The sequence below is a fragment of the Narcine bancroftii genome, chromosome 4 (genome assembly GCF_036971445.1).
Source record: "Narcine bancroftii isolate sNarBan1 chromosome 4, sNarBan1.hap1, whole genome shotgun sequence".
NCBI lineage: Eukaryota > Metazoa > Chordata > Chondrichthyes > Torpediniformes > Narcinidae > Narcine > Narcine bancroftii.
This window is the reverse complement of record NC_091472.1, coordinates 187,889,845-187,903,177: the sequence shown is the minus strand read 5'-3', so window position 1 is coordinate 187,903,177 and position 13,333 is coordinate 187,889,845. Positions and strand designations below refer to the sequence as shown.

At 38.4% G+C, this 13,333-nt stretch overlaps 1 protein-coding gene across 1 annotated transcript in view; it reads right to left on the bottom strand.

Annotated features, from left to right (window-relative positions):
* Nucleotides 1-5,837: 5,837 nt before the first annotated feature.
* Nucleotides 5,838-13,333, bottom strand: part of zcchc8 (zinc finger, CCHC domain containing 8) — a 32,713-nt gene continuing 25,217 nt past the window's right edge. The window contains exon 14 of the mRNA XM_069933232.1: nucleotides 5,838-12,198. Within this exon, the coding sequence (XP_069789333.1) occupies nucleotides 11,345-12,198 (854 nt within the window). The 3' untranslated portion in view covers nucleotides 5,838-11,344. The remainder of the gene's footprint in view (nucleotides 12,199-13,333) is intronic.

Here is a 13,333-nt window from a genome sequence, read left to right as displayed (position 1 = left end):
AGAAGGGTTTGGGGGCTTCCAGGACCACATGCTATTGTTATCTTTAAGAGCCTGTTTAACCCATTGTTTTACCTCATCATGAGTAACTGGAGCAGGAGAAGCCAGCTCGATAGAAGCAGCAGTGGGAGCAGAAAGCACAGCTGGGCCAGGAGGACTCAGCAGCTGGGGATGATGTTCCCCTGCTTTTTGCCTAAATCGATCTCCAATGGCAGCCAGCTCTTTTACAGAGAAATCACGGATCATTGACTCCTTCCGACCCCTGTTCCCACTTTGGCTCACAGGGTCCTCCACCCAGTCTAGGGGAGGAGGTGGAGGCCATCCAACAGAGGGAGTAGGCCATAGAGCATAAGCAGGGGTTTGGGTATTTTCCCCTGGGTCCACATGGGAAACCGGGGTATCTATCCCTTCCATCTCTACCCTTACATCATCCTCCCTTCTGTCTGTTTGGGAAATCTGCTGCCTTATAGGGCGGGCGTGAACAGCAGATGGAGAGGGTAGTATGTTAGACACATGCTGAGGAGTATCTGCATTATTACCATTGTCATTCCAGATATTCCCATCCCAATCCTCAATTACATCAGGATCGTCACCATTCCTTATCATGGCATGAATACGATATGAATCGGGTTCTACTCCATGCCTTTCCTTATCTGCACAGAGCTGCTGCCGGAGTTTAATATCACGGCAAATCATTTGGACATGCTTATCTTCCCATTCTTTGGCTCTGTCCTGACTGGTGTGAACAATCTCGCTCATCATGGAACAGCATTGTCGCAGGACTTCTAGCTCCTCCTCTAATTGCTTTCTTTTGCACTGAGATTCTACTTCTCTTTGAATTAATTCTGCTTCACGCTGAACGGAGTGGCGTAATGCTGTGGCCAGCAACCAAAAACCATTCGTCAGCGTTCCCTTTTTATCAGGAAATTTACTTTCTCGAAGGAGAGTGGCAACCCGCTCTCCCAGAGGTGCACTTGATGAGTCTAACTTCTCATCCCAACTAATGGGTGGTCCCAACAAAGACAAGGTATTGGCCAACATGCCAAACCCATCGTCTTTGGAAGTCCATCCAGGAATCAAGAACTGCTCAGGGCTCACCTCTTTCTTTCGGCGAAACATCTTGAGACCAACCCTGCTCGCAGCGCCAATTGTCTTGGGTAAACTTATACCTCTCATTTTGTTCATTTTAGATTGGTCACAGTGTTTGAGCTACCGAAAGAAAATAGACACACACACCGAGAGCAGTTCAGTTTATACAAATGTTTATTACTAATTCAAAAGCTGATTTCACACTACAATATGCAAGCCCTTCCCAACTATACTTATCAACGCTTGGACTGGTCCCAACTGCCGAAGCGAGGCAACAACTGCACACTTGTAGTAGGTTGTCAGGGCGCTGGTAGCAGCTTCTCCACCTCCCCCGACCGGGACGTTGCTCGGACTCTGGCTGTTCTTCCTTCTTGACAAGGGGTGTTCCCACCCCTCGGAGAGTCTAAACTTCAGCAGCAGGACCACAGGCTTATATACCCCAAAAACAATTAATCATGCGCCTACTCCTTCTAATATTTGTCAGTCAAAATCAAAACTGAACATTACATTCTACAATTTAGAAGATTAATTATTATGGAACCAGGATGTTATAATTTCCTGGTTTATCTCGTAGATACAAAGACTTATTAAAACTTCTCGAGCAAGACAGGTTGTGACCAATTCGTCAATTTCAGAGTGTTGCATTTGACAACTGCTTTCCCTGGGCCTCACAGTGGAATTCCATTTCAAAGTGTATCTTCAGATAAGTCCCCATGGCTGAGTTTAATTACATCTGCTAGTTCTGAAAGTAAGGTGACCTGCGTGTGGACCCAGTGTCGTCAGTTCCACATAAGCAAAAAGCATCTGGGTACATGGTTTTAATCCTCCATTACAGCATGATACAATATAATTGGTTACACAGGATATACACCACGCCCCAAAAGTTAAATAAATGGGACCCAACAGTATCAGATAGATGTTTTCGCTGTAAGAAGGAAACGGGAACAATAGTACATGCAATTTGGGCATGTGAGAAAGTGGAAAAGTTTTGGGAAGATCTAAACCAGATGTTAAATAAAATCACAAAAAGCAACATACCAAAAAATCCAGAGATCTTTCTTCTAAGTAATATAAGAAGTAAAGAACTTGGACTCGATTTGGATGGAGCACAAAAAAGATTTATTATGATAGCCTTAGCTGTAGCAAAAAAATGTATTATGTCAACCTGGAAATTAGAAGATAGCCTGAGAATACAGCAATGGTACATAGAAATGAATAAATGTATTCCATTGGGAAAAAAAACATATAATTTAAGAAATAACATCACAGTATTCGAACAAATTTGGGAACTGTACATGGAACACAACAGAGAAGTCCTACCACGGACCTCCACCACCTAAAATGACAGAAGGAGAAGAAGACAAAATGAACTGACCCAGTATATAAAAGTAGAAGACACAAATTTCTTGTTTATTTTCATTGTGTGATGACATTGTTTAATGTATCATATATGTTAAATGTTGAGTGGGTGGGGAGGGGGTGAAGGAGGGAGGGAAGGGAGGGGGGAAAGGGGGAGAAAATGACACTGTGTATATTCAAGAGGGAAATGTTTGTGTGTATTTTGGTCAGTATGGTTCATAGTGTGAAAAATAAAAAAAATTAAAAAAAATTATTGGGCAGCACAGTCAAGGTATATCACTTCACTGTTTGAGGGAGGAGATATACCACCCTGGGGACAAACTGGTCTGCACACGATAGGTGAGAAGATAGCAAATGCTTTATTTATAAATTGGACTCTAAATTGTTATCTGGGGACAAAGACACTCCCTTATTAAAACATATTTTTTATGCATGGAACAAGATTAATCAATGCATTGGATTTAAAGTGAAGTTATCTTCAAAAACAGCCCTGACTCAGGATGGCTTAATACCATGGACAATAGGTAACAAGATCCTGAACACCTGGTGCCAGAAAGGGATTAGGTGTATCAAAGACTGCGATGAGCAGGGTCAGATGATGTCATTTGAACAACTTAAAAATAAATATGATTTGTCAAAGAGGAAATTCTTTTGCTATCTTCAGTTAAGGTTTTTTTTTAAAATGGGACAAATTAGGTCCAGCTACAGTCCTACTAGTGTGCAGTGGCACTGATTTGAAAGGGGAGTTGAAAGTTTATTAAGGCAATGTATTTCTTACTCCAAGCCGAAAGCCTGAAGATGGGTCTTCATAAATCTAGCCCATGGTGGGAGTCAGACTTGGGTGTAACGATTGATTAAAGGTGCTGGTCAGACCTATGTCGTGACAGCATTACCTCAATTATTAATACTCAATACAGGCTGATGCAGTATAATTTTCTACACCAGTTGTACTATGCGCTGCAGAAATTGAACAAGACTAAGCCAGAAATTTCAGATCAATGTTTTAGGTGCGACATAGAGATAGGAACCTTTGTGCACCCAACCTGGTCATGCTCCAAGGTGAGGCCCTTTTGGGTAGAGCTTGGCTAAGTCCTAGAGAAAATCATAGGTAAAGAGTGTTCACAGGACCCAGAGTTGTTCCTGTTGGGAAAGATCATGGACACAAGGTTTACGATGAAGCTGTCCAAATTTCAAATCCAATTTGTGTTTATCACTTTGGTGGTGGCCAGGTAGTGCATAGCAGATACCTGGAAATTGGACTCTCATCTAGGCATTGCGTGTTGGAATGTGGAAATGCAGAGCTGTGTTCCCCAGAGAAAATTACCTGTAACCTAAGGAGGAAATATGACAACCTCCTTAAAATTTGGCAACAGTACCTGGGTCAGATAGGTGCAAAGATATAGTGCAGTCCCTTGTGCTTCATCGCTGTCTGCTCCTGCCTACTCCCTCCTTGGGGGTGGGTCCATCGTAATCAGATTGAGATACAAAAATTCAAAAAAGTGATGGCTGGTGGTGGGGTCCCAACGCATCCTACTATTACATCTTTTTCCTTTGGGTTTTTACTTTTTTGTAAGAATTTTTTAGGTGTAATTGTTTTGTTTTACTTTTTGAACCTTTACCGATATGTCTAACTTGTCAGGAAGGGATATTGATAAATGTTACAGGAATAAGGGACTTGTTTTCTTTAGGGTGACTGCGTATTTAATTTGGTCTTTGGATATATTAATAGTGAAAAGGATTGGGGATGGGAGAGTAAAATTGGACGATGGTGAAGCTTGTATATAATTGGAGAATGTAGTGTTTTTTTTTCCATTATGGATTGTTGAGTTTGAAAATTCATAAAAGTAAAATAAAAAAATCAGCAGAGAACATAACCTCAGAAGAGGGCAAAGTAGTCACATTGGACAGACCCCATAAGACCATAAGAATGGAGCAGAATTTGGCCCTTCAGCCCATTGAGGCTACTCCACTATTTGAATCATGGCTGATGTATTTTTCCTCTTAACCCCATTCTCCTTTGGCATCTTTACTAAATGAACCTATAGTCCTTTGCTTTAGACGTACTCAATGGCTTGGCATTAGTGGTAACACATTCCAGATTCACCACTCTCTGAAGAAATTTCTCCTCATCTCTATTCTTAAAGGACATCCTTTAATTCTGAAGCTTTGTCCTCTGGTCCTAGAGTTTTTCATGACAATAACTTTTCCATGTCCACTCTATCCCTTTTGTTATTTGGTAGGCTGTCTAAACTTGTGAATGGCTACTTTGGTTGGACTCAGGTGCAGACTGACTCCACCCTTCCATATCAGTTGCCCAACGACAAGGACCCTGGGGCTGGAGTGCAACCAGAACTTGAGCAGTTCCTTCTAACATCCAAAATGGGCTATGATCTTTTAACTTCATCTGTAAATTTGGACTTGTTTAGTCTGCAGAAAAGACAGCCAGCCTGGGAACTTGCAAAAGATTTTGCATAAGGCTTTTCTACTGAGGATCCCAGTTACATGGAACTGCTTCTAGTTAGAGAACTCCCTACTGAGGATCAACCTCCATCACACTACAGAAAAGATTGCCACAGTACATTTGGATGGTGGAAGAGGAAGTGTGCACTGGAACAGCCTATTTTGCAATATCCACATGAAGTGATGTATTTCTGAGAGATAGTTTAAACTGTACAATACTGAATCCTGAGGGCTTTGAGACCTTGGACCAATACGCAATTCCAGCAGTGTCAATAGCTCAGTCAGGATCATCCCATTCTGTGCACTGCTCTTAAAAGGACAGCCACAGCTCACCCCACTCCTGCTCAGCCCACCCTGGAGTGAATGGGTAAAGTGGTACAAGAGTGTGGGGGCACTGGATAAAGAATATGGAGTCACTCTAATTACAGTAATTTTAGGTCCCAGATGCAGGATACAGAGGAGAGTGTTTATTAGGTTTGGGGAATATGGACAATGTGGCTGTGCTATGTAGAGGCAATGTGGACTCTGGATACAGAGGGTTTTTGTTAAGCAGAACATAGGCATAGAGTGTGTGTCCTGTATACAGGGCATAGGAACACAATGTAGGAAATCATAGCATAGTGAAAGGCATTGTATGGCAAGAGAAAAAGAAGACTGGCAAAGCCACTATTAAAAATAGGAGGCATTGAAAGGAAAGTTTGAGAGCAAAGCAAGTTTTTCAACTTTCTCTCCCCCCCCCCCCCAAAAAAACTTTTCAAGATATAGTAAATGTTGGCTAGGCCAATATTTATTGCCTGTCCAGTATTTATTCCCTTGGCCTTTTATAGATGCTGTGGGACCTGCTGAGTTTCTCCAATACTTTTGTGTATTTATTTTAATGTATCATTTTTTCCAAACCTGAAGCAATACCCAGTAGTAAAAATCTAAGTATCCAGTTTTGAAAAGAAATCTTTAATAATCTGTGATGTTTTGTCATCATTATATCCATAAACTGTTCAAATTGATTTTCAAACTGGTTAGTCAATTATTGATCTGACCAGTGAATATCATCAGATAAAAACACAGTGTTATCATGAAGACAGTTTCAATCTTTTACATTTGCTAGTTATTGAAAAGTATTTAATTTAAAATCCTAAATAAATATCAACATATTAAGTAGTATCAGTGACTGGTTTAATAGAATAAATTTAGAAATAGTTTGCATATTTAAATCAAAAGGAACACTTTCAATAGTACATTTCACATGAACATCTCTTACTGATCTTCCATTAACTACAATCTTAAATAAATTGCATCCTCTTGAACATCACAATCCTTTCAATGGCTCCTTTATATCAAATGAACAAAAACTGCTTACATAGTTTCTGCTTTAGAATAGCTAGTGACTTAGCTAAATTTTAGCCAAAACATCTCATTTTAAATTTGTGCATGTTCCACTTAAAATGCATCAAACTCATTATTTATTTCAAATCGCTTTCTGCTTTAAAAAAAACACATGTATGTTATGGTGGTGACTTTTGTTCTTTGAGATTTGTTAAGATAGCATTTATTGTCCCTCATTGGTTGGTCTTAATAGCTTAGTTGGTCAATTGAGAGCGAAGACTCAATCACATTCCCAAGGGAAGAAGGATGTAGGGTTACTTGTGAAAATGATATTAATGACTTGATTAATTTTTATCATTACAATTTCTGACAATAGGGATTTCAATTTTTTCCCCTCCAAAAACAAATTCAAATATTTAAACTGAGAATAAAAAAACCCCCCACAAATGTTGAAATAAAAACTGCTCGAAATATTAAGGAGGTTAGGAGTTCTCTTCCAATATTGTCAACCTTGAAGAAATGCTTGGCTAAGAAACTTGGTCTTCCCCTATCAAATATTCCCTCTGTTCAACCCATCCCTTTCACACCTCTCAAGTCCGGAAATCTTAATATTTTTCCTTTCCACAGATTTACTTGGTTTGTTCCAGTACTTGTAATGTCCAATGAGGATTTGAATTTCCATTCTCTGGATTATAAAGAGATGTATTAACTATGTTACTGTTTCTGGGAAACACAAATTAAAAGAACTTCTAAATTTCCTTATTTTCCTTGAAGGGTTCAAAATTATAATGGGTTGCCAATGTGAACAACTCTATATTACCTCAACCAAGCAGTAACCTTCATTATAATAAATATTAAAAAGCAAATTATTGCAATTTTAGAAATCTGAATTAAAAATAAACCAGAACCTATTATAATGATCAGTACATCAGGCAGTCTATGGATATGCAAGTACTTCATGTTTCAGGACAGTTAACATTCAACGGAACTGGGAATAATTGGATAGTTTCATTGGATAATTTGCATAGAAATTGGAGAAAAGGCAACGAGTGATAGAACGGAATAGATGAGAGAGGGTAAAAGTTGATGTACAAAATAACTGCAGTTGAAGAAAATGAAATTATCTCAATGGAATGTCCAAAATCCAGAAAAAAAATATACTCAAATGCACTGCAGAACTTTAGTCTGAAGTTTGTACTCAGTTAACATGAGCTGAGTTGATTGAGGTTAAGTTGAATTTCATTGGAAAGCCAAGGATCAAGGTGACAATAGGTATGAAATGGAAAAATGTAGTAGGAGTCAATCAGGGTCATGCCTGCAGTATTCTACATTGCAGTTATCCACCTGAGTTTGGACTCACCAATATAGAGGACATAACATAAAAAGTAGTTAAATTAAAAAAAAGTTTGAACTGAAAGTAGTACAGAAGGTTATGGATTCATATAGAAATGTTGGGACCTGAATAGCAGGAAAACAATAGATTTTTTAAAAAGTGGTTGCATCTACTGGGAGGGCTAGTATGTGTTGGTCAAGAAAATGCAAGCTGGAAATTCTTTCGTCATTCATTACATTATTCTTTCAATACTCATTCCTAGTACAGATATTATCACAGGTTTTGGAGAATGAGGATGAACACAATTAGGTCTTGGCCAACAAACTTCCAATATAAATGTCTTGATATACAAATAGAAAATTATGAACATATTTTCCTATGTTTAAACTAGCTGAAAGATATGTAAGAAAATATTCACCCAATTTAAGAGTGCAATGGCGTGCAATTTCCCATGCTGGTGAATTTATTAGAGAAGTATAAAGAAGTCAACACATCATTATTTTAAAACTGAATTGTATAGCCCCATATTTTTTTAAAATCGGGACAATTCAATTTCAAAAGTAAAATCACAAATGACCAGGGTTCACAATTTTCCTTCCAGATCTTCCATGTCTAACACATGTTGGAGCCCAACAATAGTGGTACCAAACACATTTCAGTGGTATTTCCTTAATTTTAAATAACATACAACAGTGGAGCCTGTGGACAACACTGTTCTCTCAAACAGAAACAAGCCTTCACAGCACTTGGAAGACCCAGCCCATAAAGTACCGTGGACCCATCTGAAATGGGTCTACTTTGAAGTTAAACACATCATATTAATGGGTTCCTTTGCATGTCTACCTCTTCCACTAGCTCACAAGCTTTGCCTTATTCCCCGATTCCCCCTTCTCCAGTTATCACCTTAGAGTGCTAATGTGCTGTTCACAGTAATCTCTTGACCTGAAAAATGCTGATTCTTAACCACAATGCAACTATTGATCCCACATGACACTTTGCTCGACTTACTACCCATATTTCAGCCCAATACCTCCAATGATTTCCAGATGTCAATAGCAAACCATGCCTCCCCTGTAATCAACAGTATTCAATTGGTAGTTCCATTCTCACAGGTCAGTCACTACCCATCCCAGAGCTGGATCTGTTTGACTTCCTTCAGGTTTTCTCCTACTCGTTGCCACAGACTTAAATAGCTACCAAATTATGCTGCCATGGAATTATCCATTTCTAGGTAAGTATGATTATGAGAACATGCAAGTAGCTATTGAGACAATAACTTCAATGAAACCAGAGGCCCGAGACGCACACAATGGATGCCTCTATTTCTAGCGACCAATGAAATTCAATGTCAATATTGATGTACAAATATTCTTATTATTTTTAGACTGAAAATGCATGTCACATAAAATTTTTGATATACTGGTCAATTGATAAAAATCAAAATAGAAATAATGTCAGGTGCAAGATTCAATTTTGATGAAAATGGAAAATTAAAAACTCTTAATTCAGGACTGATTTTTAAAAAATATTTCCAGTTTTATGTTTTAGATTAATAGCATCTTGTATTATAAGTGAGCAAAGCCCTCCTCCCCCCGCCCCAGACCAAATAAGAGGCGAGTTGGTTCACTATTTGTGATCAATAACTTATGTTTCTCTGAGATATATGCCTCATGCTATATCTCATGAGATGTCCTGATGTGGTTCAGTCAGCACAAGGGGCATTAATAAAAAAGGTAAACCAGGCTATATTAAGATGGAAACAACTGGGGTTTTCCTCCCCAACCTCTAATCCTTCAAGCTTTAAATTTTCCTAAGAGATAATATCTAACGAGAATTTGATCCAACACTTGCTTGAAGAAATTCTGTGCATCAAGTATGCATGACCAAAACAGCAGACCATTCCAGAAGATTTATTCTCTGGGAAAAGTAGATTTGACTTTGCACAAGCTAAAATTGTGACCCTGCATCCTTCCTACTTAATCAAAACAAACAATACAATCAATTTCCTTCCTTGGTTTACAATGTTCAGTCAAGGATGATCTGAAGTGCAAAGAACAAACTCTATCCATCTTAATAACCAAGATATTTAATGCTCAGATCGTCTGTGACGGTCTCCAGCACACTTTCCAAAGCTTCAATTCCACACCACTAAATGAGGAATCAAAAGTTCACAATGTATGAAGTTAGGGAATGACTTGCATTAATTTTTGCTTTGGTTTATACCATTTTAGTTACATGAGAAAAGTAAAAGTAAATAATTTTAACACAAGACATTGTCATTACAAGGAAGTATATTTTTGCCAGCATCACTGATGTCTCTTCCAATATGTAGACCATAACACAACAATGTTTTTTTATGTTCCCTCCCTCTACCCCAATTTATTTTCTTGTTCTTTCTGTGACTTCTCTTAAAGAGATAGCTTTCTGGCCTGCTGCAAAGTTCGATTATTGGACTGCAGAAATCGATAGTAGTCTGGACCATCGAAAGCCATTTTTACACTTGATCTTAGCCAAAAGGCCGAGAAGTGATACGAAAGCCATCATTGTAGATCAATACAAAATTTACAACCTGCAGGAAGATGTGACCCATTCACATCCTGCAGCTCAAAAAGCACATTCTAGACATTTAAACAGAACTTTAACAATTTTAAAGTGTCAGAGTACATCTTGAGATGTGAACAAAGTGAAAAGGTTGAATGAAAAAGGAAAGCTCGACTTCAATTAATTTTTGATTGTGATGTCCAATACAAAAGCCAGTTATCAAAAGTGCAAAATGATCATATAATTTTGAGCATAACCATTTGATTTTGATCCTAAGATGGACATTTGCTGGGATGTCCTCTTCTTAGTTTCTTAAACAAGCAATAGCCTTAACAGACTTAATTCTAACTAATTTAATTTTACTTTTTTCATGTGGCTAAAACCTTGTAAGAAAATGACACTCAATGCTGTACGGGTGGAGTTTGTTATTCAGCTAACAAAAATTCCAAGGATATATAAGAAAGGCCTCAAAGTTGTAGCCAGGAATTCACAATTGCCCACATGGTAGCTCAATTATGATTTTCACAAAAGGGCATCTTTTGCCACAATTAAAAAGGATTGTGACCAAGATTACATTTTCTGCAAATTCCAATGCCATTTAATGCAGTCACAAAATACTAAAACATGTAATAGTTCAATTGTTCATCATATTCTCATAGTCCAAGGTTGTGTACTCCTTCCAAAGAACAGCGTTACAAAGGTAGAACCAGCTTTAAAAAACTAAAGCATTTGTGGATATTCATAAAATACCTGAAATCAGCCCTGGTAATCCCTGACAATTTCAATATTTAGTTATTAGGATTTAAAATACTGTACACTAAAATCCATGGCAGGAATATATAAAATTACCTTGGTAATATCAAAAATGTGTATTGCTTTATAAACAAAAATGAAGAAATGAGTAAAAATCCACTGTACACTTAATTCCATGTGAGAAATTCTGAAACCATGCGTAAAGGACTAATTCAACAAATGCCTCTTTAAACGTGAATACTTGTGTTACACGAAGAACCATCTTTCTTTAAGACCAAACACTTTCATTCGTTACCAACTTTAAATTTTCAAGGAGGACTGACATCCAGATTGTTGACATGTTCCACCAAAACCATTTGCTCTGCAGCAAATTGCTGAAGTGAGGTCGTATTGGGGGGGGGGGGGGGGGGAAAAACACTCCATTTATGGTAAACGGTGGTAACATGACAAGGAAGCCTTTGATCCCAAAAATTTCAGTTTTTAAAATGCTTATTTATTTTTCGTTTTGTTTCTTGGAAAATTCTTCAACAAGCTCCTGAGTTTAAGGTAAGTTCCGGTTGCTTCAGAAAGATTGTCATATTCAAAAGGTGTGATTCCAGTGGCAAATTTACTCATGTCGGGCACTGCAGAAATTCTCTTCTGCTGTATTTCTGAACCAGCTGCACTGGTGCCAGCTTCATCTGTTTTCTCTGAACATACTTGGTTTCCTCCAATAGGTTCTGTAGAAATAGGGGTTGAACCTTGAATGGTTCCACTGCTCTCTGTTTCTATTCCAGAGTTCTCAGATTGAGGGTTCTCTTCCCTGTGCTGAGAGTTTCTCAATGAATTGACTGGTTCTTCTCTCGAGTCGATGGAAGATGCTTCAGCAATTGGACTCGCGGGGATAAATTCAACTTTCCCCAATTTATTATTCATCTCTATTTCCATACAGTTGTCCTGTTGAGCTATTGTGGGTGAGGAATTGTCTGAACTCTTGGTTAAAGGAGAATCACAAGGACCTTCTGTCTCACTAGTAGTACCTTCAGTTCGTTCCAGAGCAGCCCAGATCAATCGCTGCTGCTCTTCCAGTTCTTCCAATGACAAATCTTCGTCCAATATTTTGTCCACAATCTTGGGAGTTACTGATTGAGTACTTTCATCTTGAAGTGAGGAACAAGTTGAAGGAGTAGAGGGAACCATATCTTTTGGAAGCGGCCAACGTGTTGGAGTAAGTGGTGCAGGTGGAACAAATGTAGGTGGTGTAGTAGGGGGTGTTCCTTTGGGTAGAGGTGGTGGAGATGAAGTTATTGGATAATCAGGAGGCAATGGTGGAAGAGAATGGAATGACTTTTGAGATTCTGAATCTGCAGAAGAAATAAAGTTAATGTAATTAGCTTGAATTCTCAACTTCAGCCACAAAATTTCAGAACAAGTTCATTTTATCCTGGAACCATAGTGTCAATGATTAAAGTGGCTACACCTTAAGGGCGTTGAGTTTATCTAGTATCCAACACCAGAGTATTCATGGGAACAATAAGGTATTTCTGAAGGAATAGCGAAACACTGAACCTGCTTGAAATCTGAACTAAAACAGAAAATGTTGGCAATGCTCAACATATCAGACAGTATCTGTTGAGAGAGAAGCAGCTAGCTTTTCAAGCTGACGGTCAAAGGTGAAGCGTAAATAATCTGAAATATTGTCTTTTTCGCTTTCCATGGATATTGTCATTCATTTACAATTATTTTATTTGTTTACACTGTGTAGTTTATTTTTTGCACTATCAATTAGTGGCAATTCTGCTGTCATGTATGTACTCTTGACAATAACTCTGAAAAGGTCTAAAGGAGCACATAAAGGGAATGCTGACAAACAGAAAGGTGGAAAAAAGTTGTGGTGGGAGGAGGGGTGAAAGGGGAGAAAAGATTTCAGATGTTAACAAATATGACTGCCAATAGTTCGGCAAAATAAAATTGGGGTAGAAAGTGCCAGAATTAAGTCCTGATATCTAAAAGGCTCTGAGATTGAGATAGTTACAGTGGCAAGAAGGGCAAAGCTGTAAAGAATTTAGAAAACACTTTTATGATCATCAATTCTGAACTGCTGTTGAACAGGAAACAGTAAGCATAAAGTTGATTTTGTGCAACATTTGGAAAACAGAGGGTTAAATAAGTACACTGATACAAGAGGTGAGATAGCCAGGAGCACTTCAAATGGTCATATTCGAAGTTAACAAAAACATGGATGAAAATCTGAGCAGTGGATGAACTAAAATGATGTTTAAATCAGATGTTATGGAGATAGAAGTCTTGATAGCCATGCACAACAGAGAAAAGAGGTGGAAAATCTCATGAAATGGTGTGAGAGTAATAACTCGAGTCTCTACGTGGGCAAGAAGAAATAAATGATCGTGGACTTCAGGAGGACTAGGGATGACCATCCTCCACTACACATCAACAACTCTGTAGTAGAGTGGAGAGCACCGATCCTTGGAGTTCATA